The sequence below is a fragment of the Oculina patagonica genome, chromosome 8 (genome assembly GCF_052425735.1).
Source record: "Oculina patagonica isolate OP01 chromosome 8, crgOcupat, whole genome shotgun sequence".
Classification (NCBI taxonomy): Eukaryota; Metazoa; Cnidaria; class Anthozoa; order Scleractinia; family Oculinidae; genus Oculina; species Oculina patagonica.
The window spans coordinates 20,171,708-20,199,255 of record NC_135765.1 but is presented as its reverse complement, the minus strand read 5'-3'; the positions used below and the strand labels follow the sequence as shown (position 1 = coordinate 20,199,255).

General features: G+C 36.5%; 1 protein-coding gene across 2 annotated transcripts in view; it reads right to left on the bottom strand.

Annotated features, from left to right (window-relative positions):
* Positions 1-27,548, bottom strand: part of LOC144662186 (ubiquitin carboxyl-terminal hydrolase 9X-like) — an 82,269-nt gene that overhangs the window by 29,341 nt on the left and 25,380 nt on the right. For both annotated transcript variants that reach the window (XM_078522943.1, XM_078522944.1), the window contains exons 7-29: positions 27,277-27,392; positions 26,565-26,631; positions 25,564-25,662; positions 24,615-24,700; positions 24,474-24,522; positions 23,490-23,579; positions 19,214-19,276; positions 18,608-18,697; positions 17,978-18,082; positions 17,351-17,449; positions 15,473-15,580; positions 15,221-15,337; positions 12,904-13,054; positions 10,756-10,843; positions 8,860-8,911; positions 8,668-8,739; positions 8,440-8,543; positions 6,736-6,850; positions 6,226-6,321; positions 5,655-5,890; positions 5,449-5,577; positions 4,528-4,639; positions 2,417-2,554 (exon numbers count right to left, since the gene is read on the bottom strand). In XM_078522943.1, the coding sequence (XP_078379069.1) occupies positions 2,417-2,554; positions 4,528-4,639; positions 5,449-5,577; positions 5,655-5,890; positions 6,226-6,321; positions 6,736-6,850; positions 8,440-8,543; positions 8,668-8,739; positions 8,860-8,911; positions 10,756-10,843; positions 12,904-13,054; positions 15,221-15,337; positions 15,473-15,580; positions 17,351-17,449; positions 17,978-18,082; positions 18,608-18,697; positions 19,214-19,276; positions 23,490-23,579; positions 24,474-24,522; positions 24,615-24,700; positions 25,564-25,662; positions 26,565-26,631; positions 27,277-27,392 (2,382 nt within the window). The remainder of the gene's footprint in view (positions 1-2,416; positions 2,555-4,527; positions 4,640-5,448; positions 5,578-5,654; positions 5,891-6,225; positions 6,322-6,735; positions 6,851-8,439; positions 8,544-8,667; positions 8,740-8,859; positions 8,912-10,755; positions 10,844-12,903; positions 13,055-15,220; positions 15,338-15,472; positions 15,581-17,350; positions 17,450-17,977; positions 18,083-18,607; positions 18,698-19,213; positions 19,277-23,489; positions 23,580-24,473; positions 24,523-24,614; positions 24,701-25,563; positions 25,663-26,564; positions 26,632-27,276; positions 27,393-27,548) is intronic.

Genomic DNA, 27,548 nt, shown 5'->3' with positions numbered 1-27,548 from the left:
AAGTCTCAAGAAAAGATTTGCAAGTTAGAGAAAAAAGACTGAGAAATTCATACCACAGAAAGTTTGCAATGTTTAGCTTAAAGCCTGATTGGATTGAAACTAGCAAAGCGTTTAGGTGTTCTTAGGTCAATCAGACATTATCTTCCTCTAAACGAGCGCATACTCTTCTACAATGCAACTATTAAGCCTATATTTCTGTACGGCGGAGCAGTCTGGAGTTCAACATCTAAAAGTAACATAAGAAGAATTTTTCGTCTCCAGAAAAGGGCTGCCCATGTTATCCTAGGCGTTAAAACAAGAGATGAATGTACTGTAAGTTTATTTAAGAGACTAGACTGGTTGCCCTTTTATGATGAAATCACTGTTAATAAGCTATGCTTAATTTACAAATGCCTAAATGGACAATGCCCAGAGTATTTAAGGAACAGACTTGTAAGTGTCAATGACATGTCCACCAGAACCTCGCGCTATGGTGATATTACTTTACGCTGTCCTCGGTATAACCGTGAAACGGAAGGTGGAAGAACTTTTCTTGTTTCAGCCACTAAATGTTGGACCTCTTTGTTTATATATATTAGAACTAGCACTAGCATTAAGGCCTTTAAACATAATTATAGTAACTTTATTAAGGAAGGTTATGCCGACTTAGATAGCTTTCCCATGTCATAATTTTTAAATTTTTTATACTGTCACACCCAAATTACTGTTTGTATTTTTATCGAGTTTTTATCTATTTTATCTGTTTTCATTTTTTATTGATAATATATTTGTAGTAGAATTAACTTTTATTCTAGGGGAGGGCCACAGGTTTTTCAGTTTTTAACTGTAATGTGTAACCCTCATTAAATAAAGTTGTTATTATTATTATTATTATTATATTGGGCAATTCTCTATGGTTAAGTCTAATTTTGTTCATTTGGTCACAGAAATTTTGACTTACAAACTTTTTCTTAGATAAGTGTAAATGTATTTTCATGTTGGTTTTAGGCACACATAACACTGTATGATGAAATTTACCACTAAACATTCCGTGTGTCAAGGTGAACTTTTCTGCCAGTTCTTTGGTACCGGTTATTAGTTTCTATAGATTCCTTGCTTTACTTTGGTGCTTCTGACAGATCACCCACTTTCAGTCAACTGTTGGTTGACAACTTCAGCTAACATGTTAACATTCATGAGTGCAAAATCTGTCAACCAATTGTTGGCAGTTTGTCAGTCATTTTGTCTACAGTTTTTTTCTGAGAGCTTTTCTCACTTTTACCCAGTTATCAAACTTGTATGAAAGACAAAAGTATCAAGTTACCATTTGTTACTAAAAATAGAAATATCTTAATACATTTTGCTTGCAGTAAAAACAAAACATTTGTTGCTTACACTTCCTTACACCAGAACTGTTTTAAAATTCAACAGTACTCTTGTTCACAACTCGCAGAGTGCAGTGAGCACCAACAACATGTAGCTGATGTGTAACAGTTACATCCCGCGCCCCACATGGATTTGTCCTTACTTTTATTACCAAAGTGCTTAAACACCAGAAAAAAACAACACTTCATATTCTTCGATTACCAAAATAAAACTTGTTCTGCAAAACTCATCAACGATAGAAAACTTGTAATATAATAATATATTGCGGCTTTTAGTAATAAATCATGCAAACTCTGAAATTCAACCTCAAACAACGGTTTATGCTTTTTGTTGCCGTCAATCATCTTAGTAGACCTTGCCAGAAACAGAAGTTAACTTCAACTGGGTCAAAAGGTCATGTTTCTGTTTTTCATAGTTCATTGGCTGTCGCCATAACTATGATCAACGGCAGCGAAAAGAGCAAAAAGTTATTGTCAGTAGGATTTTGAATTTCAGAGTTCACACATAATTGAAAACCACAATATAAATCAAAAGAGCATTTATTTGTGTACAATTGCACACTTCAGATGAGTGGTGAGTGAGCGAACTTTACAGAACAATAAAAAATGTCACTTATCGCTCAGCACCCTTGCCTCAATAATGATATTCAAATTGCAAAAGGAAGTTTTTGAATATTGTGTCAGTCAGACACAATATTCAAAAATATTGACATGTGATGGCCACATTTTTGATCAGGAATAATATTTGCTAACTTGGATACAGTAGAAAGAAGTGGAAATAACAAAGCCGAGAGAAACGAAAGGAAAAGGAGCAAGAAAAAAAAAAATAGAAACGATTTCGCAAAAAAACAACAACAAAAAAACAACAACAAGTCCAAATTTTGGCTTATGCGCATGCGCCAAAGTACAATTTTGTACATTTTTCAATGGAATCTTCATCAAAATCTTGCTGCATTATGGAAAAGTGCTTTTTAAGCAAAGTTAAAAGAAATTCAGGATTGTACATTTCTTGACACAGATGAACATCAAACCAAGATTTGTTGTCATCTTACCACTCCTGGAAGGCAGTTCTCAGCCTCCAAGTTTGGTCCATCAAGAGCAGCTGGTGTGGATCCTCCTGATGAGTCTGATGATGAGTCTGGTGATGACGGCATCGAGCTGTTCATTGTTCCAATCTTGGCTGTTATTAACTGGAAACAAACAAAAAGATGGCACTACTCAACCTATAACACTACAAAACCATGTAGGGTCTGGCTGCCTGATTTATTACTGCTGCACCTTTAATGTACTGTAACATGCCCAACTGAACAAAACTATTTATGCAACAAATTTACTTCTAATAATCTCCTTTGCATAATTCATTTTTTCCTGAGATGATCAGGTTTTCTACCTTGAAATGATCTGCCAATTTGAATCTGTTTGACAATAATTCTATTAGCACATCACTATGAAACAATTTTTTTGAAAGTTTTTTTTTTTAACAAGAAACCATTTTCATGGACAATGGAACTGGATTTTGAACTTCATAGGCTTTACCCTCTTGATCTCGCAATGTAACTCCTAGATTCTGTTGTGTCCACTGAAATCAAATGTTGTAGCAAAATATTCCTTAAATTAAACAATGACGTCATCGCTTAATGTCATTGAGAGAGTGGACGGAATCTTTTAGTCTGTTGCCTGCAATCGACCGATAAGGAATGTCACATGACCAGAAATCAAGTTTAACTCAAGAAGAAATTGCCACGTAGAACACAAACCAAAACACTCCCAGGCAGTTAAAAAAGACTAATACAAAGTATAAACAAAAGATATAAATTATATTTGATGAGTCCTATTCGACTTAGTAAACAGAAATGTTTAATTCTTTTAAAACAAAAGGCCAGTGTAAATAATTTCAAATAAGCATTTGACCTTGTATTGTATAACGGATGTCATGTTGTAAAACAAGTTAACCCAACTTTTGTTGAACAAACATTCACCACATAATTTGTCAGCCACTTTTATTTACATTAATTCCTTGAGCATTTCATTTTGATAGCCCATGCGTCCCATGGTGAGGAACCTTAAACAATGTATGAAACTTCAGATCTTTCCTATTTTTGGAACGATTACTGCAAGGTGGAGCAGTGCAGCACTTGTGAGAGCTATTTGTTGTTGCAGAGATAGGAAGAGCATCCACCATATTTTATTTCTTGGTGGACCTCAAATCTTGCATTCATGTGGCTTCTGGCTTATGGAAAAAGTTTGTATCCAGCAAGTGCTCATGGAATAATTGCTTAATGTTCCTGAAAAAAACACAAATATTGCTAATTTTATTTGTTTAAAAAAGTGATTTTTGTCGGGCATGGAATAATGGCTGATGTCTAATGGCTGCTGGTTGATTAGGATTCGGCTGATTGTCACGGCGTTCCCGTACCACACGAGTGTTAGCTTTGCGTTTGCGAACACGGCCAGGATTCTCCACCTGAGCTTGCTGTGGTTGTAAAGCGGCTTTCAAATGCTTTTATTACCATTTGCGCTTTGCTCCCTGTAATAAGAAGGTTCAACGCCTGAAGACGAAGGCGAAGTACTTTGGAGGTAAGTTGAGCCAAGTTTTCGTTCTCAGCACGGCGAGAACGACGACCATTTGGTTTTGCGCCACGTGGACGAGCCATTGCGATTTTCAATTTACAAATTTCGAACTAGGTTACAGTAACACAAGCGATACAACTAGCGAATGATGCTAAAGTTCATTCTATAAACTTTTATAGACAGACGGTTGTCTGGATTTAGGCCAAAGGCGAGATATTTAAAAGACTAGCCATACAAAATGCATGATATAATTGTACTAGACAGTGTTGCAACATTTATATCTAAACGGCCATTGTAATCATTGTCCTTTCGAGACAAGAAAAGTGTACAGTTTCATTGCGTTACATTACACAATCCAAATAAACATTAACGACCCCGCAGGGGCCCACGAGCGTCTCGCTCCATTAACTGCGCTTTAATGTTTGGCCTTAAAGCTTAATAAAAAAGTGATTTTCGGGCATGGAATAATGGCTGATGTCTAATGGCTGCTAAGCCAATCAAAACTCTGAAAATAAAGTTGCGTAATGCTCCAGTTTTTTAATACTACAAAAATGTCAAATCAATCACTACTGCAAATTAATCTGATACTTACTGTCCTGTCCCTCAGTGGCACTTGTGAAATGAGCCTCTTGTCATCAGAAGGACAAAGGATTTCTCCATTAACATACAAATCAAGCCTAGCTGCCTGTAATGAGCCCTTTAATCTGTTGTAACAGAAAAGTATCAACAAAATAAATCAGCATTGATGTTTCAACAGTTAAAACAGTAGAAAAGACAAGCAATTTCCTGATGCCTGAAGCTGTGCCAAATTTTATGCTGCAGGTACCGAAAACATAGCTCCAATGTTTAAACTTAAATTAATACAATTCCTTTCTTATTCATTGTACAGTGTGAGGCCCAGTTCTTGCCCTGGCCCAGTTCTCTGCTACTTTGTATTCAACATGTTATTGCTTTTGCCAAAAAGGTGTTGACCAGTAAATATCATAACATGAAAAAACTGAATGCTGAAGTTAGCTGTGGGCAAAATTCCAAGTTCCTGCAGTTCTTCTGAGGAAAGATTAAGAAATACAAGTTTACGTCTTTTGTGGCAGAGAATTAAGCCCTATACTGTAATGTAAATTAAGAACAAAAGAATACCAAGGAAAAAACCCAAGACTAAACCATTGCATAATAAACTTTTTGCAGCTTATATTTTGTAGATTTGCTAGCCTCCAATAAAGATCCTTTTTGCCCTTGTCACATGTCTAGCTTTGTTGTGTCATTTTGAAGCTGCAAAATCACACCAACTTGGAGTGTGTTTTTTTTAATTAATTTTTAATGATAAACATTTATCAATTCCTTTCTTGTCCCTGTGTGAAACAAGACTGTAGGGGATCATATTGCATTTTCATCCACCATGGTCAAAAGGGGGAAATTGAACAGATAAATAAAATAATATAATATAAAATCAATAACAGGGAGTCAAAATTTGCTTGCGAATAGGGAGTGAGGGGAAAGCAATGCAAAAAAATACCTGCTCATAATCTGTCTTCTTACAGATGCTATTGACTCATTTGTATGTGACCAAATTTCGAAATCATCTCCCTGACGACCATGGGATGGAAATCTGACAATGAGTGACACATGTCGACCTTGGCATGACCTGCAGAATATTTATGACAGTTTCAGTTACTTGCAATTTGCAAAAGGCCTGTGTAGAATCTGAAATATAACACATACCTTCCATGAGGCAGAATTGCCCTTTCTTCTGCATGCTCATCATCACACTCGCCTACATACTCTTTGAGTACTGTCAAACAACGCACTGTTTTCTTAGCTTCTTGCTGGAGCATTTCCCGTGGAATTGCAGCCTTCTCCTCGATATGTATATTCTCTGTACTCTTGCTAGAGAATAAGTCAGCAGATTGACGAATCTGATTCGTACAATTCAGGATAAACTTATCATGGATGTCAACCTGTAGAAATATTTTTTGCACATAGGAGTAAGATACAAATGCAACAAGTCATTTTTTTTTTTTCATTTTTTTTTATGCAACAAGTCATGTCTATGAACTGCAAACAAACATTGAGAGTGTCCATTTTTTCATTTTGGCACAGCAATTAAAGTGAAAAAGATTCAAACTAATGACCTTTTGTTTGTGTATAGTGGTGCAAATACCTTGCATGGGCTAGAGCAAGGCCACAGAGAGTTACTGTCCAAAATTCTAGAGAAATTTTTTCCCAGGTAGTAAATCACTTTTACAAATAAATTCTCTAATACAGGATGCTGAAGATCATTAGTTCTGTGTACCTGAGATGCCCTTAGTTTTGGCCCTAAAGATGTGAACGTCTCTTTGAGTAGCTCAATTGCCCTGCTAGCAATGTCATCTGAGCCTTGAAGTACAACCTGCAAAATAACAACAGTTGCAGAATGTATACAGTAAAACCATCCCTTGTGGACACCTCCATTACATGGGCACCTCTGTTATTACAGACAACTATAAATTATAATACAGACAGCCCACTCCGCTAATTAATTAAGTGTCTGTATTACATAGGGTTCACTGTACATATACTATAAATCCCTTCACAAGAATCAACTGCACATGAACAGTCCCCATATTATACATAATTGTACCTCTATATGTTTCAAAAAAGGTTGTCCTACAGAAGCATTATTTTAAGTGTATGCAATAATGATAAAAGTTGTTATGGGTCGTGGTTCACAGGGTATTCACAGTTACTGCAATTTGCTGTATTGATATTTCTTGTGTTAAAAAATAAGGTTATAATGTGTGATAAATATATTGTCATTGTTTACCTGCCACAAGTAATCCACTCCAAGTAAATCTAAATCTTCCATTAAGTATGCTCTTCGCTTGGCGACTAGTTTACCCTCTTTGATATTTACACCTCTGAAGAACCTTTCAAAACACCTGATGTAAACAACATTGATTTAAATACTGTAAGAATTGGAAAGTTACCATCCTGAAGATTATAGAAAATATCTCATTAAGTAATCAGTCTTATAAAGGCTAATTTGAACAGTGTAATTTAATGCCTACAAAACAAATTCTTTGGCATTAAGGTGGCATGATAGGGTAATATAATTATTATGATCTGGCACACGCAAGTGTTAATAATTATACTAAAATATGGCTTTTGCATTTGTTTTCATGCCCAGCTTGCTCGAACCTATAAATGCAATAAACAATGATGAAAAAGTGTTCTACAACTATCTCTTAAAATAATGGCTTCTTGTCTTGAATTAAGACTACACCAAATGTAGATTTTTAGTGTTTAGTTTTATACATGTATGTGGCTTTAAGTGCGATTATCACAGTATTATTATAGGATCTTCCTGGATAAGAATACTAAACACAAAAAGGAGAAGTAGACTTTTTTTCACTGTGTTAAAATTTTTCCTGAAAACTAGGAACCAATTTAAGTAAAATAGATACCGGAATAAATTTCCTTACTAATTTATTTCAATTGGTATTTTGCCAAAGGAAACTCGAAAAAACGTAAATAAAAGTTGTCAATTTTATCCAATAGCAACTATGATTTTGTTTGGTAACATCACTATTCAAGCACACATCAACTTAAGAACGTCTTTTACAATGTTTACTGCAAATGAATTTGATGAAATTCCATGGAGAATATTAACAAACTTGTAGATTGGAAATTATTCAGATTATAGTGAAACTTTTACAAATTAGCTTTTTGACACACACAAACACTTCACTGCTAATGATCAAAAGGTCACATAATTATATAAAAAGCACACTCAGATAAGCTACACCCCATGCTCTCTTGAAAGCTTTTTTTAGGAGGAGGAGGAGGAGGCGTTTTTTACTATTACTGTCAAATTTCTCGCACACATCGCCTATTTATATAAATTTGTCAATAAGAGAACACATGCATAGACAAAGCATCGGGTGAATTACGAAAATTATTGCAAGTTCTTGACATAAGCAACAAATTGCATCTAAACAGATCAGAGGTCTTTCAAGGGAAAATCATGAACATCATTTTCAAGAGACCTACGGTATTTTAGAATTTTCTGATTGGACTTGGCTGTAAAGCAAAAACCATTTATTAAGTTTATTGTGTGGTTCAAGAATTCATGCATGCCCCCACCATGGGGGGAATTGGAAATTTCAAAGAGGTGGGGGGTAAAAGGTCAAAAGTCCAGGAAATTCTAGAGAAGAGGGGTTGTCAGTGAAATTATGTTTCCAGATGGCCAAGTGTGACACAGTGCAACTTTTCAAAATCGCTTCTTACTGAGCTACTTTGCAGATATTTTACATAGAAAAAAAAATAGCGTCCTACAATGTGGGCATTTCATACAAAAGGCTAGCCACATTTTAAACAGGCTTTATTTCTCCTAAAAGTGCATTATTATAAAGAAAAAAACTGGATTAAGATTACATGTTTAAAGGGGAAGTTATAAGTTATTAAATACTTGTTCAATAACTAAGCTGGCATCAGAGATGCAACCGTAAAATTGTCCTGTATTACAAACCTTATGCCATTTTCTGTTAACAGAGAAGGATCTAACTTAAGGACATTCCCCTCAAAAAATGTTCTGCTGATTTCAGGGTCAAGGTCTGGTTCATCTCCCATTAACTAAAAACCCAAAACAAGGAATTAGTCAACGGAATCTGACATGTATGATCCTACATGTAAACAGTAAGTAACATTATCAGGAATGTTATACAAGTACATGTTTAAGGATGTATGTGGATATTACCTTTGAAAACCACTTGAAGCAACATTCCCTGTCTGATGGTAAAACAGCTTTTTCGGCAAGACACTGCCAGATCTACAGAAGTGCAAAAGAAGTTGCTTAATATGACCTATGCACTGACCAATGTTCAAAATACATAATTTTGTCCAATTAATACTGGAAGTCCTGGTAGATTCTGACTTTATAACACATTACCAATTTAGCCTGGGGTTCACAGAGCCACAACTGTCCATCTTTGAGAAGAAACCTACAGGAAAATAAAAACTTGGCATTAAGCCTTCTCACAAATCAATTACTGGGTAGGGTTTTCAAAGCTTAATGTGTACCGGTAAGTGCTGCGTGGCACTTGTAAAAGTACAAAGTAAAATAAAGGTCTCACTAAATGAGTAGTAAGTGCCTTTAAAACAGTTCAAAGTTCCATACGTTTCGGGCTCAGTCCTTTATCAGTGGAAAGTCAAGGTTTCAGTACAAAAAAAAAAAACAGCCAGCGTGGACTTTGTTAAGCTTAATATATGGATCACTGAAAAATCACATTGATTTTCTCAAGTTAATTAATAAGGTTTGATTTTAACTAGTTTTGAAGAGCCATTTCCGAGTTCTGGGGAGCAAGGCAAATTTTACTCCTTCACTCTGCTCATTAGGTAATCCATGGTTCCTTCAAAAGATGAGAACTAATTTACATTTCATTATTTTTCTTCTGTCAACAAACATAATGGTGATGACGACAGTGTTCTCCTTATCAGGCGGTAACCGGTAAAATTTACCGCTTGTAACACGACTCTTTACCGCCTAGAATCGCTAAGATATCTTGTAAATTCAACAGGTAAATAACAAAGTAACACCACTCGTTTTACCTTCGTAGTCATGATTGAAAATATAAAATAAACAGATTGAAAATAAACAGCGACAAATGCAATATTCATTTACAAATTTGTGCTAGTAATCAATATTCTTTATTTCCCTTCACTTTCCGAATCTCTGAGGGCTGGTATCGAGGAAAGAGCAAGTTTTACAGGTGTTTCTCGCTTGGCGGCAAGTGCACATAGATCTGTTGTTGCACATTTTGCACGATCGATTCCACAATGAAGCGGCAGCAATCCTTGCTGTCCTTTCACTTTGTCCATTGAAAATAAAAACAATCACAAAGGCAAAGAGGTAAAAATAATTCCAGAAGTGAGAAATATTACTTACATATAATAGTTCAGTTTTCAAAAACATGCAAAATGCAGAAAATAGTTGATTGCTTAGTTGACCGTAGCTGACGCGTGGTGAAGACACAGGCAGCTTTCGATGTCAAATTCTTCTCATAAGTTCGTAAGTGTTTAAAACAAAATCCAGATGACAGGTTAAAAGAAGCACTCAATACAACTTTGTAACAACGCTGTCGTGAATGCTGAGTATTCGAAGCAAAGAAAAAAAGAGCTGCAGCAATTCGTAGCAAAGAGGAAACAGGACCGCCGATTTTTTTAAGTAGTACGTCAAGTAAGCGACAGCAAATGTATCTCCTTAAAAAACAACAGAAGATTTTAATTTATGCAATTTTTCGTAGGCTTATAGCAGAAGAAAGAGGTCTGCAAGGCCATAATAACGTTCTCATGAATAAAATTCGACCAGCATTTGGACAACATTCTGTTTCATGTAGGTAGACTAGAAAACGGCTGGGATTTAACCGAAATTTCTTTACCGGTTTAAAAAGTTTTCTTACCTGCTGTGCTAATAACTAGGGAGAACACTGCTGATGATAATAATTTGTTTGTCCATGCTTGGACAAATTCCAAGTTCACATTTTCATTTATTAAAATAAACTCAATCCAGTTTTTGCGATGACATGTATTCCACACTTTGACAAGTCACTGCTGAGTCAGTAATTGAATGGCTTGGTGCAAGACTATGTTTAGTACCTTTTTTGAGTAAACTTTTTTCCCTTCAGAAGTGCCTGAATTTTTACGTTTGGTCTTCAATTTAGTAGAAAAACATTGTCCTGTATTTTCTAAGGCAACAAAAACCATAACCCTTAAATACATGTTTAGGACTGTGACAGACAAGAATTAACCATTATAATATACACCGGATGAGTAAGCTGAATCATACCTAAGGAAGTTAAGTCTTTCCTGCACTTGAACTGCATGGTTATATCTTCCATCTGTTTGAAGTTCACTTGGGTCTATATCAGGTTTACCTGACAATTTTATTATAATGATCAGTATTGCAATCAGTGAAGATGCTGAAAGGCAAACTTCAAACATTATAACAAGATTACTCCAGTTTGTTTTATTATATACCTGGTAACCCTGAAACATTATGCACAATATTTATTATTCACGGCGATGAACAGCTTCGTGGCCCTCAAAAAAAGCTGTGCCAGCAAACCAAACCCTTGGAACCTCAGAAATTGTGGAGGTAGGGGGTTAGGGCTGCAACAATACACTGGTGCACCGGTAAATCGCGATTATTTTTATTGTCAAGATAGGTATAGCGGTATTAGAACAAAATATTGCAGTATCGTTTCTTCATCAACATTCAGAAATGACTGCCTTTTAACGACTTTACACAAGTCAATGCCCTCAATAGTGATTTATTAAACTGAGGGACAAGAGAGTTCCATTTTGTTTCACTTAACCGATCACACATTCTTTAAAGATGCGACAATTAGTTGTGGACTGACACAGCCTTGTGTGCCCACAAGCAAAAACATGTGGTTCATGAGAACTTTACTTTGCAAATAAGTTTTCGCTGCTGTTAAAGTGGAAAAAACTAAGTTACCAAAAGAATTTAGTTAAATTATGGCACTTGCCAGTTGTATGTAATGTTGTATTGTATAGTGTATCGTATGGCGGCGCTTGTATCAAGGTGTGTATCGTATTGTGTATCGTATGGCGGCGCTTGTATCAAGGTGTGTATCGTATTGTGTATCGTATGGCGGCGCTTGTATCAAGGTGTGTATCGTATTGTGTATTGTATGGCGGCGCTTGTATCAAGGTGTGTATCGTATTGTGTATCGTATGGCGGCGCTTGTATCAAGGTGTGTATCGTATTGTGTATCGTATGGCGGCGCTTGTATCAAGGTGTGTATCGTATTGTGTATTGTATGGCGGCGCTTGTATCAAGGTGTGTATCGTATTGTGTATTGTATGGCGGCGCTTGTATCAAGGTGTGTATCGTATTGTGTATCGTATGGCGGCGCTTGTATCAAGGTGTGTATCGTATTGTGTATTGTATGGCGGCGCTTGTATCAAGGTGTGTATCGTATTGTGTATCGTATGGCGGCGCTTGTATCAAGGTGTGTATTGTATTGTGTATCGTATGGCGGCGCTTGTATCAAGGTGTGTATCGTATTGTGTATCGTATGGCGGCGCTTGTATCAAGGTGTGTATCGTATTGTGTATTGTATGGCGGCGCTTGTATCAAGGTGTGTATCGTATTGTGTATCGTATGGCGGCGCTTGTATCAAGGTGTGTATCGTATTGTGTATCGTATGGCGGCGCTTGTATCAAGGTGTGTATCGTATTGTGTATTGTATGGCGGCGCTTGTATCAAGGTGTGTATCGTATTGTGTATTGTATGGCGGTGCTTGTATCAAGGTGTGTATCGTATTGTGTATCGTATGGCGGCGCTTGTATCAAGGTGTGTATCGTATTGTGTATCGTATGGCGGCGCTTGTATCAAGGTGTGTATCGTATTGTGTATTGTATGGCGGCGCTTGTATCAAGGTGTGTATCGTATTGTGTATCGTATGGCGGCGCTTGTATCAAGGTGTGTATCGTATTGTGTATTGTATGGCGGCGCTTGTATCAAGGTGTGTATCGTATTGTGTATCGTATGGCGGCGCTTGTATCAAGGTGTGTATCGTATTGTGTATCGTATGGCGGCGCTTGTATCAAGGTGTGTATCGTATTGTGTATTGTATGGCGGCGCTTGTATCAAGGTGTGTATCGTATTGTGTATCGTATGGCGGCGCTTGTATCAAGGTGTGTATCGTATTGTGTATTGTATGGCGGCGCTTGTATCAAGGTGTGTATCGTATTGTGTATCGTATGGCGGCGCTTGTATCAAGGTGTGTATCGTATTGTGTATCGTATGGCGGCGCTTGTATCAAGGTGTGTATCGTATTGTGAGAAAATAATATTATTGCAGCCCTATAGGGGGTTATATATATGTGTCTTTGCAACCCAAGCTTTGACAAGTGAAGTCTAATACTCCAGGTAGGGCCACTGAACAAAAGTTTCCATCTGGTCTTACCTTCAAGCAGTGTGTGCACTCTTTGCATGTAGCTTGCCAAATTATCAGCCACTATTGTGACCAGAGAGTGAGTCTGCTGCAGCTGATTTATAACTTCATGTCGGTAGTACACATGAGGGTTACGTTGAGTATGTGAGTAGTTTTGAGGAGCCTTAAAATTAAAAAATAATAGTACAAATAAACAAATACAAAAAGTACTGCAGTATAACATGGGTTATTTTCCATTGGCAGGTTATTTCCAGCACTTAACATTACTATTAAGTTAATGAGTTAAAACATTGATATTCTACAAAAATTCTGGACTACCTGTCTGGATCTACGATCTACTGCTGTGATTTGTGCTTCAAATCTATCACCAATATTTATAAAAATAACACCCCCTCAAGAAATTATTTTGGCTAACGAATTTATTAATGAGCAAGGGTCCTGTGCGACCTTAATACAACCAAAAGAGGTTTTGGTAGTTACAGGCCATTAAGGTCGCGGGGAATACCAACAGCATGAATAAATTCATGAAGGGAAATTTTGCTTGACCTGCATTTTTTAAAACGCTTATTTCTCGGCTGTTATGGGTGCGATTAAGCTCAAAATTTACAGAGACATAACGAAATGATGAAAGATTGTGAATGTCATCTTTTATTTGGTAGATTGCATTTTACGGCGATGTTATAGCCTCGTTAGCGCCAAATTGGGAAAAACATGATTTTGTGGCAGAGTTTGCGGAACGAGTAGAAGACAGCACACTGCGATTTTAACAAAAACTAATCAGTCAATACCTCTAGAGTGTCATAACAGAAGCGGATTTTTTAATTTAAAGTTTGCCAGCAAGTTATGGCGGTTTAAGTGCGCAAATTTGAAATTAATGTCTTCTACCTCTTTCTAAAAGCGCTCTTTTAAAATTCCGCTTCTGTTATGACACACTACAGTATTTATAGTTTACCTATCTGCAGTGGCAAGTCATGAAGTTCTGTATCCGCGCTGTATTCTCTGCCACAAAATTGTCGGAAAGTCCAAACTTTGAGATTTCCGAACGTGTCCCGACCTAAATACGATCATTTTGCCAAGGAGAGATGTAATTATGGTAATTATATTCCACGCTTTTATGGTGAGAACAATGCGTTTTCAAAAAGGACACGATTGTTTATGCCGAATATTTTTGTGATTACTCTGAGTACACTAGTTGCATAAATAGTAAAATTTAAATAAAAATAAGCTCAAAGACTTCCTACAATCTATATGAACGTATATCGCTAGGTGTTGTTTTAAATTGGTTAAAATATCAAAGAAACAGGGATTTTTTACAAATCACGCGCACGCGCCCATATTTTTCTCCAGTCATAAATATCTCGTAAAGTTGTCGATGTGAGTCGTTTTACTTCGTGCATACGCTTTAAATAAATGCATAATGATGAGCCTAAGGTGTCCCCCGCGACCTTAATAGCCATTGCATTTAAGCAAAACACAAAATAAAATTATGACCTGTTTTTCAAAGAGGAGTGTGGCCAAATGGTGGAGGGCTCCACCATTATTAGTAAAATCCCAAAAAGATATGCAATGTGTTTTTTTTTTAATTTTCATGCTAGAAATAGAATGTAGTGGGGATTCCAAAAGTAAGGTTTTATCAGCTATCAAACTTATAATAAATAACAACAGTTTTATTGTTTAAAATATAAAAATGTTTAAGACGGAATCCACTAGGAAGTCGAGTAATATTTATTAAAGTTGGACAAAAATCAATTTCCAGAATAATTTAAATCCTATTGCGTTATTTCCTACCCTTAATAAAAGATAAAGATGTAAGTAATTATCCGTGATAACACCAACAACAATTTCTTATCAGAGTCTGAGAAAATGAATTTCAAAGTTTTCAAGGTATGGGCAAAATCTCACGTGTAGCCATTTTTTAAATTCGTCTTAAGCGATTCAGTGGAATTCAGCGGAACTTCAAAATGTGTTTTCGATGTGTGGTGTTGTTAGAAAAGATTTCTTTCGATAAGATATTTGAAGCAGCAACACAAAAGCTTGCAATCAGGTGTAAATAGTTTTGGTACATAATTTTGTCCAATAACTACTCGAAGTCCTGGCGGATTTCCTCTTAAAACAGATCTAAAAATATAAAAGGATACTCTAAATTTTCGATCGCCTTCTGTGGTCTTCCTGAGAGAATCTGAAGAAGACCGCATCATTCTCTGAAGAAGACCGCAGAAGGCGATCAAAAATTTAGAGTATCCTTTTATATTTTTAGATCTGTTAAACATTTTTATATTTTAAGCTATGACCACAGATTGCTCCAGCAGTTTTAGTTTTATTGTTATACCTCATAAAAAAGAGAACAGATTTCTTTAATTTGCTTGAGTGCTGGTAAAACCCAGGTATCACTACGTAGCTCTTCTATACACCGATCAATCCATTCTGTTTTTTGAGAGTCACGGTCCTGTAAAACACAACAAACATTTACAAGTGTACGATTTGTACGTGACTCAAAGCTTACACAAACCCTTAAAGCCTGTATGACTGTTACCTTGCTAGTATGTAGGACAAGCCGCAGCATAAAACATTACTGAATTACCTGTGAGCAACTGTAGTCCAGAATCTTGATATGTGCACTAAGAGCTAAGTCCATAATGTCAGTTGGGACATCTTCACTATGAGCTAGGTTCCACAGCAATCCTAACACCTACAACAAAATCATTAATAATAGTAAGAATATGACAGTCATCACAGGATTACTCACTCCAGCTATCGTGCTTTGTTTCGTTAAAAAGCTTGCAAGGAAGTCACGAGAGCATGAAAATAGTGTAGTGTGAAAAATGGGGGCAATTTTTTTTTAATTTTAATTTTAAATTTAAATATGTTCAGCATTTTTGTTACAAATTCTATTTTTTTTTCGAAAACGTTTGAATCTCTTATAAGTAAAAACATGCAAGCACAACTTGAGGTCTTGTTACCATATTAGTTTTGTGATAGAGATGTGCTATTAAAATCTCGAAACTTCTCCTTAGTTCGTGAAAAGAGCGAGATCTGTTATGATTAGGTATATTGTAAATGCACACAAAACAGCAGTTAATGGGGTGAGTACTTGCAAGCTGCATGCTCTGCACCCTTATACAGCAAACAATGAGAATGCTTGTTAGATTCATTTGGCATTTTTAACTACTTATTAACCGAAAGTGAGGTCTTTATGGGAAAATCTCAGAGGCCTTGCAGTATTGACCGAGCGATAGCGAGGTCAATGCAGCAAGGCTGAGGTTTGAGATTTTCCTGTAAAGACCAAACGCTCGAGGTTAATAAGTTGTTTATTATGTGGCTTTAAAAATAACGAATTCAAGCGGAAATGATCACTTCACATCCGGTGTTGCACGCGCTTGTCTGTTCATTCATTTAAACCGCACAAGTCAGGTGAACAAACGTGTACTGTACTCGGTCAAAAAATAAATTTACTCGAGACGAATGATTACTATACAGTCGTAAAAAGTCAACCAAACAAGTTATTTATAGTTGTGTTACAATTTGGCAAGGTAAATTATGTCGACATTTTCAAGAATCAACGGCCAAACAAACGTCAATGCAGACAGAGAAGTGTTTCAAACCGCAGAATTTTTTTTTTACTGGGCCGTTGAAGATCTGAAACTGGCAATCAGAAATGCTGCTGATGTTTGCCCCTGGAGGCTAGTGAAGCTGGAGTAAACTTGCTTGTGTTACAGCAAGGGAATTTGTTGATGCTACCGCCGGCTAACTGCGAGAACTTTACGAGACATCTCAAATTCCTTATCTAGAAGAATGTTGAATGAAGATTTGCTATCAGAAAGGAGCGACTGAATGCTTCGCTGTAATCGTTAACCCGACAGCGTATCAGGTTTGTACGCATCGCCATTAATTTTGATATGGATGTTTTTGCGGACATCTCAATTGAGAAACTTTGCTAAAAAGTGATCACCAGCTAGTAAGTCCAAAATTTCTACACTCCCCCTATTTATTGACGACAAATAACGTTAAAATGTTTTCATGTCACTGGCTGTTTTCTTGGGCAGTTTGTTTTAATTATTTTTGCTCTTTGATGAAAGTTTCAGTTTCTTCTTGGCTTTTTCCTTTGCTCTGTCCGGCACCAACTCGTTCGTAATTAATTTTAATGCTGTGCCTTCACTGTTTTCCTATAATTCAAGCTCGTTATGGTAAGACAATTCACTCTCAGAGTGTTCATTTTCACTCGTCGTCTTCTAAGGCGGCAGCAATTTTAAGAAAAAAAAACAATGTGGTCTTTGAAATACATTTTGTTTTGTTTTTTTTTCTAATTTGCATAATCCGTAATCAGCCCGTGGGCATTACGGGAGAATAATGCCCTTGCACTTAGCCAATCAGAGCGCACGTTATATCGGCTACAAGCACTAGCCATATAATAAATAATGAATAATGATATCTACTACAACCTGAAGCATAGAATGCCCACCTTATGTGCCATGACACCTTCTTTGTCATCTTCAGCCAGGCGTCGTATTAACTCCAGTAGTTTTTCTCTCTGTTTCTTACTAGCATTTGTCCAACTTTCCTGTAAAATAAAATAAAATAAGATTTCAGATGTATAATAAGATAAAGACTGGATTCAAGCCTTGTGGCCCATCAGGCTGGAGCTTACCCCAGTTTCAGTAGCATGAAGTGTCTAGAAGTATTTTTCCTCCCCCCTGGATGTGATGCTAGTCTATCACAGGGTTATCCCCCAGCACTGAATTCACTGGTACCCATTTATAGACTTGAGTAAAGAGATACACCTTGAGAGTAAAGTGCCTTGCCCAAGAACACATCACAATGACCCCGCCCGGGGCTTAAACCTGGATTGCTTCATCCAGAGTCCAGCGCACTAACCACTGGGCCACTGCATATCCCATGTGGTAAGCTGTATAATACTAGTAGTAATCATACTTTAGACGTTTATTGTTTTAATATGAATAAAAACATTCTTTCTGTGGCGGGGTTTCATTGGAATGTAGAAAAACTCAAATTATTACAGTGTGACTGAAAGCAAACTTTTTCAACAATATTATTTGTGCCCTTGTGGCTGTAAATTCTAGTAGCACACCTGAAAGCAAGAGAAGAGATGATCAAGTTGATCAGCGGAAAAATCCCAGGCTAATTTGGCCAACAGATCATGGACATTCTTTACAATTGCATCATGTTTTCCAGCCTTCAAGTGAAAATCAAAAGAAACAGTTAACAATCAAGTAAATCAGCTTGTCTTATACACTTTTTTATGTGAAAGTTAAATGATATTAATGGTACAGTGACGTGCAGTTAAAAAACTCTTTTGTGTCAAAACTCTTTTGTGTACTAAATCAAGGCTTATTAACAAAAATTAATCAATAACTACAATAACTATTATGTAAACAAAATGAATTAAGTACTAGGCTTTCAATGACATGTATATCATTTTGCCATGAGGGTTGTCAAAAAAACATCCACATAGAGTCAAGTCATCTTAAGTACATATCACCTATGTCAGAACAAGTCACAACCACTCTATTGAGTCACGAGCCATCAACATTTTAAGCCCCCCAATGGCCATGAGTTATAATTCTGGTAAATGCTTCCAATTGGGATTTTCACCTCTGATGTGATTTGCAACTTAACTACTGCTAAGTCTACTTGTCAATGCTTATGGATGGCTTGAGTCAATGTAGGTGTATTGGCCATGTAACTCTGCCATACAGACCTGAGCAGCCCAAATGCTGTCTAAATCCTCTAAGGACAAGGCTTTCTCCTTTATAACAAACCGCAAAATTTTTTCCAGTTTTTCAACATACTGTAAAGCAAAAAAAAATACTGTAAACCAGGAAAACTAATGGTTGAATGCCAAAAGATAACAAGATAATCCTACATTGTATCTCCACCAGATATGCATAAGGGGATCAAAAAGCATTAAGCATTTATAGATTTGTAAAGCACCTAGAGCAGACCTGGATAGGCGCTATAAAAATGTTTTATTATTATTATTATTATTATTATTATTATTATTATTATTATTATTATTATTATTATTATTATTATTATTATTATTAAGGAGGGTTACTGTAGTTTTGAGAGAGTAAAAGAGCCCAACATTAAACTTTTTTTGTTAAATTTTAATGTTCCATTTACTGTTTGGTACAGCCTACAATCATCATAATTATGCAACACTTAAACAATAAAAAAATGCTTAAGTGCTTATTATAATAAGTGGAGCACTAGTTTTATGCCCCATAAAACTTTCATGCAAAACTTAGAATTTTAATACTTAGGCATTAACATATTATGTCAGTGTGCATATTAGTTCAAGTACCTGTGGTTGATGAAGATTATCTCTTAACACAATAGAAAGGACACCATTTTTCTGGATCCACTCCTGCAACAAAAAAGAAATTCATAATGATGGGCTAACTAGTAACAAGAATCTGCAAGCAGTTTATAACCGTGCTGTTAGTGTTTGACCACCTCTTTCTAGACTAGTCGGTATTTGCGTAAAGTCATTCTCAGATAAATCAAGGGGCATTTTTTAGTAAAAGTTGGTAACAGTAGTTTTCTTAAGTAATTTTACCTGCTGAAAACGAAAATGCTTGTTACCAAATTTTTTTTTGCGATCTTCAGTCTCAAAATGACGTCACAAATAAAGACACCTAAGATGACGTCATTACACCGTTAACCCTATCCGTAACTTCCTGAATATTAAAGCAATCACAATGAAATTTAGAGGATACATAGTATGTCCAAAAATCTGTTTTTTGTAATACGTCATGTGTAATAGTTACGTCACATCACGTGACAATTGCATCATAATTTCAAAACAGGCGCCATCTTGGATCCGCCATCTTGGATTTTCTTAATTTTTCAACGAACGTCAGAAAATCGCCCAAAATTACTAAAAAAAGTACTCAAAATAAATAAAACGTTGCAAAAAAATAAAAAGGTGAAAATAATTGCATTAATGTTAACTTAATTTCATTAATAGAACACAAAAATTACAAATTTTGGAAAAGAAAAATATGCCCTTGACGACGAATTTGTAACACAAAGATCCGAAGAAAAGGTCAATTTCACGTTTTGTTGGAACTACATGGAAATGGACTCTATCCTCTTAATTCTCACACGGGCTCATAGAGAGGGGATATGGCATCTGTACTTGCAAGTTTCCGCCCGATGTTGCCATATGAAGGGAAACTTCCTTTTCAAATGGAATACAAGCAAATTCAGCCAGGTCAGTGCTGATCACAGTCTTGAATGGCTAAATGGGATAGGGAAAAGAGCAAGAGGGATCGTGGACATATCCAAGAAGTACTCAGCATTGAGTAGAGCGGCACTGTTCTATAATCCCCTGTCACAGATTGCTGAAATTACACACACAATGTTTGGATTGAGCCAAGAAGTTTTCCCGCAACAAGTCTACTCCTGGTAGGAAAGATTGGGGCAAGCAGGATTAATCTTTATTGCTCGCCTTTCCTAAAAAAAGTATTATTTTCGCCACCAGAAAATCAAACCTGACTTTATAGCATTGCCACGAACGATCTGTCGCTGTTAAATACCAAAGAGCTTGGTCAAAAAAGCAAAAACAGGAGAGAGAATTTGTGGTGCAAAAGGTTGGAAACTGTGTCTTGACAGGAGCAAGATGAATCGTCAAAGATGAAATTCTGGGACACGATGCACAAGAATAACGCTCCAACTTTCGATAACTTGATTTTCATTGCCTATAAAGCTGGTTGTTCAGTACTTTTATTTCTTCTAAGATACATTTGAAGCAAAAACACCGCCAATATGAATAAGTATAAGGCAAAGATGTAAATGACGATTTCCTAATAGCGAAACGTCCAAGGAATGTGTTCGTATTTTTTAAATGAAACCGTTCCTTTTTATAGACCCAACGAAGATTCCATAACGGTAAAGGTATAGATCTCAGTTGTTTCTTTAAATTTTAGCCACAGTTGAACAGCCTATAAAGTCGACAGTATTTATTATAATTTTCATTCAGAATTTCAATTATCCTGTCGCTGTGTAGTGAAATGGCAAGCTATCTGTGGCGTCATTACATGACGCCACAGGTTGCCTGGAATGCTTTCTGTGGCCTATTCTAAAAAAAAGAAGGAACTAGGTTGGAGGCAATTTATTTGGTATAAAAAGATGCAAATACAGTGCATACGGCTTAGAACCTATTTTTATCCACAAAGTTAACCCTATCCAGACCGGTAGGGGAAGGTGGGAGGGGGAAGTAACCGCGCTAACTTTGAACGCTTATAACTTTTTCAAGATTTAACCGAACGCTGCCAACTTTGCGAGTTTATCTAAAATTTATCTGGGAATAATTTGGTAGGATAGGTTGTTGTTTGGGGAACTTGACATTACAATGGCAATGGCATTTTGACAGGAATGTTTTCCAAAATTTGTGATTTTTGTGTTCTGTTAATGAAATTAATAAAACACAAAATCTTTTTAGGTTTTTTGTTTTGCACCGTTTTATTTATTTTGAGTACTTTTCAGTGAATTTTGGGCGATTTTCTGACGTTTTGGAAAAAAATTTGAAATTCAAGATGGCGGATCCAAAATGGCACCTGTTTTGACATTATGATGTAATTGTCAGGTGATGTGACGTAATCATCCCACGTGACGTATAACAAAAGATAGATTTTCGGACAAACTATATATCCTCTAAGTTTCATTGTGATTGCTTTAATATTCTGGAAGTTACGGTTAGGGTTAACGGTGCAATGACGTCATTTTAGGTGCCCTTTTTGTGACGTCATTTTCAGACTGAAGATCGCAAAAGAATTTTTGGTAACAAGCATTTTCGTTTTCAGCAGGTCAAATTACTTAAGAAAAATCCTGTTACCGACTTTTACTAAAAAATGCGTCATAACTTTCAAATTTTATGAAAGTCGTCTAGTCTATTCAGTTCTTCGGCTAGAAAGTCGCGGCGCTGCACAGTAAAAAATCTATAGAAAAGCAGTCACTTGAGAAACACACAAGTCGTGTTTGCGTCAGTCACGAAGTGTGCGTGACATGAATTTCAGCATGCCTGGCCGGAGAAATGCCTGCTTACGCATGCAAATATTTATTTTTTTTCAATACAATAAAACCAAACCAGTTCATGAATGGCATTAAAACAAGTCCATTTCACGCCAAAATAAATAGTAGTCTTTCCGACAACCTTTCTCGAATAAGGGGTAAATAGAGCATACTTGCTTGCGCAGGTAATTCCCCTGGCGCGATGACGTGAATCCCTTGACACATTCTTGCTGAGCTTGCAATATACGTTTCGATTCCCAGAATAAACTCAAAACAAAAATTTGAATATCCCAAAAACAAGTCATTGTTTTTGCAATATTCTACACATTTCGTGTAAATTGTACGACTTGTACTCGCTCCGAGCCAAACGCCTAAATAACTCAAAAATAACTATTTCACACAGAGCGCAGAGTGTTCGTAAATATTTTTAAAATAGGTGAATGATTATTTATATCTACAGGCGATCGATCGCGTGGCATGGGTCTGACATAGTGGTAGTTTTTATTTATTAAATAGCTTGGACATGTCCAAGCGGTCATCAAATCTTGCGTGACCGTGACAAAGGAGCTGGCTGGGCCGCGTGGGTCTGGAACGATTTACCGACAAAAAATAAAAACGACAAAAAAATGCCAGCCAGATTATGAACCGGCTTCGCACGGTTAATAATTTATATGCCTGGCAAAAAGAAATCTGGCCAGGCCTTTCAGGGCTTGAAAAAAGGCCTATATTCAGTTATCCAGTTAACCTGCTGGACAAACAACTTTTAATGATACTAACTCATATTTCTGAGTAACAAGAGGTACTACAAGAGTTTAGTATCTTGCATAACACAAGCCCTAAATTTAAGGTCAAAACCTACCTTCCTACTCCCCTGTCCAATACACTAACCATTAGGACACTGTGACTCGCTCAAACAACCGACACAACTGACAACCAAAGAGTCTCAGTTCTGAATAGGTATACCCTATTAATATCGATTACTTATTATATATCTCACAACGGCTAGAAACTAGTAAATTTCTGAATTCAATTGGCTAAATCAATATTGATTGTGGTTTAGTTTTTTTTTTTCTATCTCGACTGTCAACTAGACTGCTCCAGCTGTTTAAGCAACAGACAAAAATTCAGAAACACACTCTAGTCCCGGGAGCCTGCAATCCATATGGTCTGTGCAAAAAATCCAGACCTCTGGCTACCTTCAAGACCAGAATTCACAGACTCATTGTCAAATATGACGAATCTGATTGGGTAAAAAATTTATCATCATCAGATCAATCCTAACTCTCCACTGGTAGAATAGGGCCATAAGGCTAAAAATACAGAATAAGTACTCTGCTAGCCCTCAAGAATCGGGTCTGGCCAGATGTATTGATCCTTGGTACAGATCAAATAGATTTCAGGCTTTGGGAATCAGGATGACAGACACATTGACTTTTTTGTCTAATAATACCATACTAATACCATACTGAGTTTAGTCAGTCTGTATTAATTGTGAATCTTGACACCAGTCAAAATTCTCCCTTACAGACCTCCTGCTCAGTTAACAAGCTGATTATTGTACTCACAGCCATTCGGTCAGCTGTCAGCCATTCTTCTTCTTCTGTTACAGTGTGACGGTGAGTGAAGTAAGATACACCAGTAATAACTTTATTTATCTGTCAAACAACATTCACATTTTGATTGATTAACATTAATGACATTTAATTGAGTTAACGTCAAGAGTGATCACCCTGCTGTCAGTAGTTTTTGACAAGTGGGCATGAGCAACAATATTCCATGGGCTCTTTTCAAAAGCTGGCTGGTGTTTTGCAGGCGTCTCCCCTTTTTCACAGTATTGCCCACGGGGGGGCTCGCATATGAAAGTGACGGGGATGCTCGTCGTCTCGCTTAGGGGTGTAAATTTTGGACTTTTGGTCTCGCTTAGGGTGTTCCGGGAAAAAACGCCCAAAACGCCAATATTTTTAGCCATAATGGTCTCGTTTAGGGTTACACACGAAGAAATATACAAATATAAACTCCATTCTTAGTTTTTTGGTATCTTTTAGGGGTCAAGAAAGGCTTGAGCCACACCCAGATTGGTCTCTTTTAGGGGTTCTTTTCAAAATTTCCGACGAGCATCCCCGTCCGTTTCATATGGGAGTCCCCCCCCCGCCGGGCAGTATTGTCAGTATGACATGTGCCTAAGCATTCACGCATTGCTGGTTTGACAGGAATTGCCAGCCACAAGGGCTGGCTTCTTATTGTAGCTGTTAAATGGAAACTCCTGTGTGTGTGTGTGTGTGTGCTACATTTTCATGCTCTTATACTGTGCCATGATTTTGGATTAATGACATACATGTAGAGGTTTTCATAGACTTCTACTTCTATAACAATCCTTTTTTATAGGGGGTGGGGGAGTTCAAAGGCCTAGAAAGTTCCCAAGAGGAGGGTCTATATGAGGAGATATTAAAGCTCTATTGGACTTATTTGGTATTTTTAATGTTCTTAGAACTAGATCTTCTGTTCTTTTTAAAGTTTTTGTACAGGAAAATTTATTTACATTTTGTTACCTCATTTAATGCATTCATCTTTCCATTGAATGAAGAAATTTGAAGTAATCTGGGGGGAGGAGCAAATGAATAGAAATGTCAGACAATTTTACTGTATTAATCAACTTAAGCAGAAACAAGGACACTTGTCTTCCAACCAACCTGAGAATCATTTTAAGTTTAAATGTTTCCAGTTGTTTGGCAATGTCTTCTCTAGATGTAAGCCTTAATGCCAGATTTTTAAGAGCCTATAAACAAGCATATGTTTTGCATCAGTCATAAGAACAGTCACAATAATAAAAAATATGAACACTGTAAATGTGTGTACGGACAAAACGATTTTAAAGAACATGAACATAATATTTTTATTGATCCTCCACCTGAAAATAGATTTTACAGTGCTTTCAAGATAATATAATTATTATTACTGCCCAAACCAAGTCAAATTGAAAATTACCCAACAGCCATTTGTGATCTATGTACATGTACATGCATTTTTGGCTCAACCTAAACAGTAGCTGTCACTATAGCACTCCAGGAAATAAACCCACAAACTCTACATGCATTTTACAGTGGATGTGCAAACAGCAAGCTTTGGAGATTCCAGGCTTTTTTCCCCTTTTTCACACTTTCTATTGTGGTTTTGTTGACCTTTGACTTGTCTTCCATTGCAATGGAAAAATTCCCACTTAAACATCGAGGAACAAGAACATTCAATTTTGCCCAAGTTTGATATTTAAAATTCAGCCTAATACAGTAGATGTCACTATGGCAGCACTCCAGGAAATAAACCCACAAACTCTACATGCATTTTACAGTGCATGTGCAAACAGCAAGCTTTGGAGATGCCAGGCTTTTTGTCTTTTTTTTTTTTTTTTTTCATGCTTTTAATTGTTGTTTTGTTGACCTCTGACCTGTCAATTTTGCTTTCATTCTACGAGAAAAATTCATAGGTTTCTTGCAAGCACCTTCATCCCATCATGCTCATTGAGGCAAGCTTTGTGGGACTTTTTGATGACACGTCATGACATCACAAGCTGGTACAAGGACCCTTGGTCATCAAGGCAAGTTTTGAACAGTTAGGACTCAATGTATTAAAAACTAAAAATACCTTAATAATTGATGAGAGAGCATCATTCTTAGCTTCATTCTTTGCCTCTTTTTTAAGTTCATCATCAGTTAAGTTCTCAAGAAATGAAGGTACAAAATCCTGCAAGGATGAAAATATATCCTCAACAAACACTTCTCAACAGATAGGCTTTAGAATGGATACATCTAGATAAAAACACAATGATGATACATAATGGGCCTGCTTGTAGTTTTTAAGAATTCCTGAGAAAGAATCATCCAAACAGGAAATTCTTGCCATCAAGGAGCCAAGGATGGTTGAGGCAAATTTTCCTACAAGTTTTTTTAATAAAATTTCTAAGTATTTTTGTGGGTGTTTTAAGTTTGATTGACCCAATCACTCGAATCTGGGTATCATTTGAAAGACCATTTGCTCCTGCAGAGATTGAGTTTAAGTGGTGCCCTTTTTGGTCAAAATGAAAATGGCAGAAGTGGAACAAAGGGCCATTTCCAGTTTGGGCATGGGCACCAATGGGTTAACATACTTAACTGGGTAAAGAGACACATTTTTCAACCTTGATGTCACAATAAAGACTAGTTGGCTTTTATATTAGAACATTATAATTAACTTTTGTTTCTCATGACCAATCTTCATGAGTGATTAGAGATATAACGATGAACTTGATGAACTTTATATAATATGATTGATTCATACTGAACTTGTTTCTGACCCTTAAAGGACCCTAGTAAGCAGGCCTCTGCCATTTCGATGCCATCGAAATTATAAAAACTGTACGATGAAGCAAAATCTTATTGCATTGCTGTAAGTCATGTTATGTCAAGTCTGTTAAGTTACCTTTAGCAGTTTCACAGTGATCTCTTGTTTAGACATGCTCTGCATAAAATATATTACTGAAACTCTTGTATGTGAACAAAACTAAGGTATGGCTGACTAGGGTCCTTTAAATACTTCTTTAATCACCAATAGGTTATGCTATCAAAGAACAATCCTTTTAAAGAGGTATAAATACGTAAACAACTCACTATAACAGGTAAAAAGTATTTTTCTACAGTGCCAGTTGTAAGAACCTCAGCACAGGATCCAAAGGGTCTGAAAAATAAACAAATACTTGACTGTATGGTCCAATTAGTGTCCTAAGTACATTAATTAACAGCAGGCTCAAAGTGATACATGTAAAACTAACAAAATCATGCAGGAGCTTATTTGGTATTTGTCTGCAGGGAACAAAGCTGAAGTTGGAAACCTATTATAATTGAAGACTGTCATTACAAGGAACACAAGCCTGTCACAGATAAGGCTGACGAATGTTATCAGCTAAGTGTCTCAATTAATCTTATATTTGACTGGTACTGTACCTATCACAAACATTTTGGTACAGTGTGAATACCACAGTCAACTCCCACCATGCAGACACCTTGCTATTACAGATACCCTGTTAGAACTGCCAACAGTTAAAGTCCTGGTGAATAAGAATTACTAAAAAAAACTACCACTATTACAGACACCAAATTGTGGTCCATCATAGTGAGAGGTGACAGTATTTCACACCAGATTTGACAAGTAGGTTTTAATTTCTACATTGGGTATTGTGAAGGTCTTGCAAACAAAATATTGGTAAAATGTTGTGACAAGGGTTCTGTAATTTAGCAATTATTGTTGTGCAAGAAAACTAAAAAAAGCTAGTCAATTCAATTAAAAAGAATTCTAAACAAAGATCTTTAAACTATAACAAACCTAAGCAGTGCTGCTAAGAGTGGAACACTAAGATTATGGCCATCACATATTCTTTCCTGTAAAATGTTGAAGCCTCCAAGTATACCAAACTTGTTAACAAGATCTACAAGCCATCCCTGGAGGGAAAAAAAGGTCGCATAATTGTAAGTTAAATATTGGCAGTGCAATTCACGTTATTATTTGTTGTTATGAGCATATTACATTACTTTAACACCAGAAACCTTAGTAAATCAGAAAACCTCTTCAAAGATCACCAAGACAGTATACCCAGA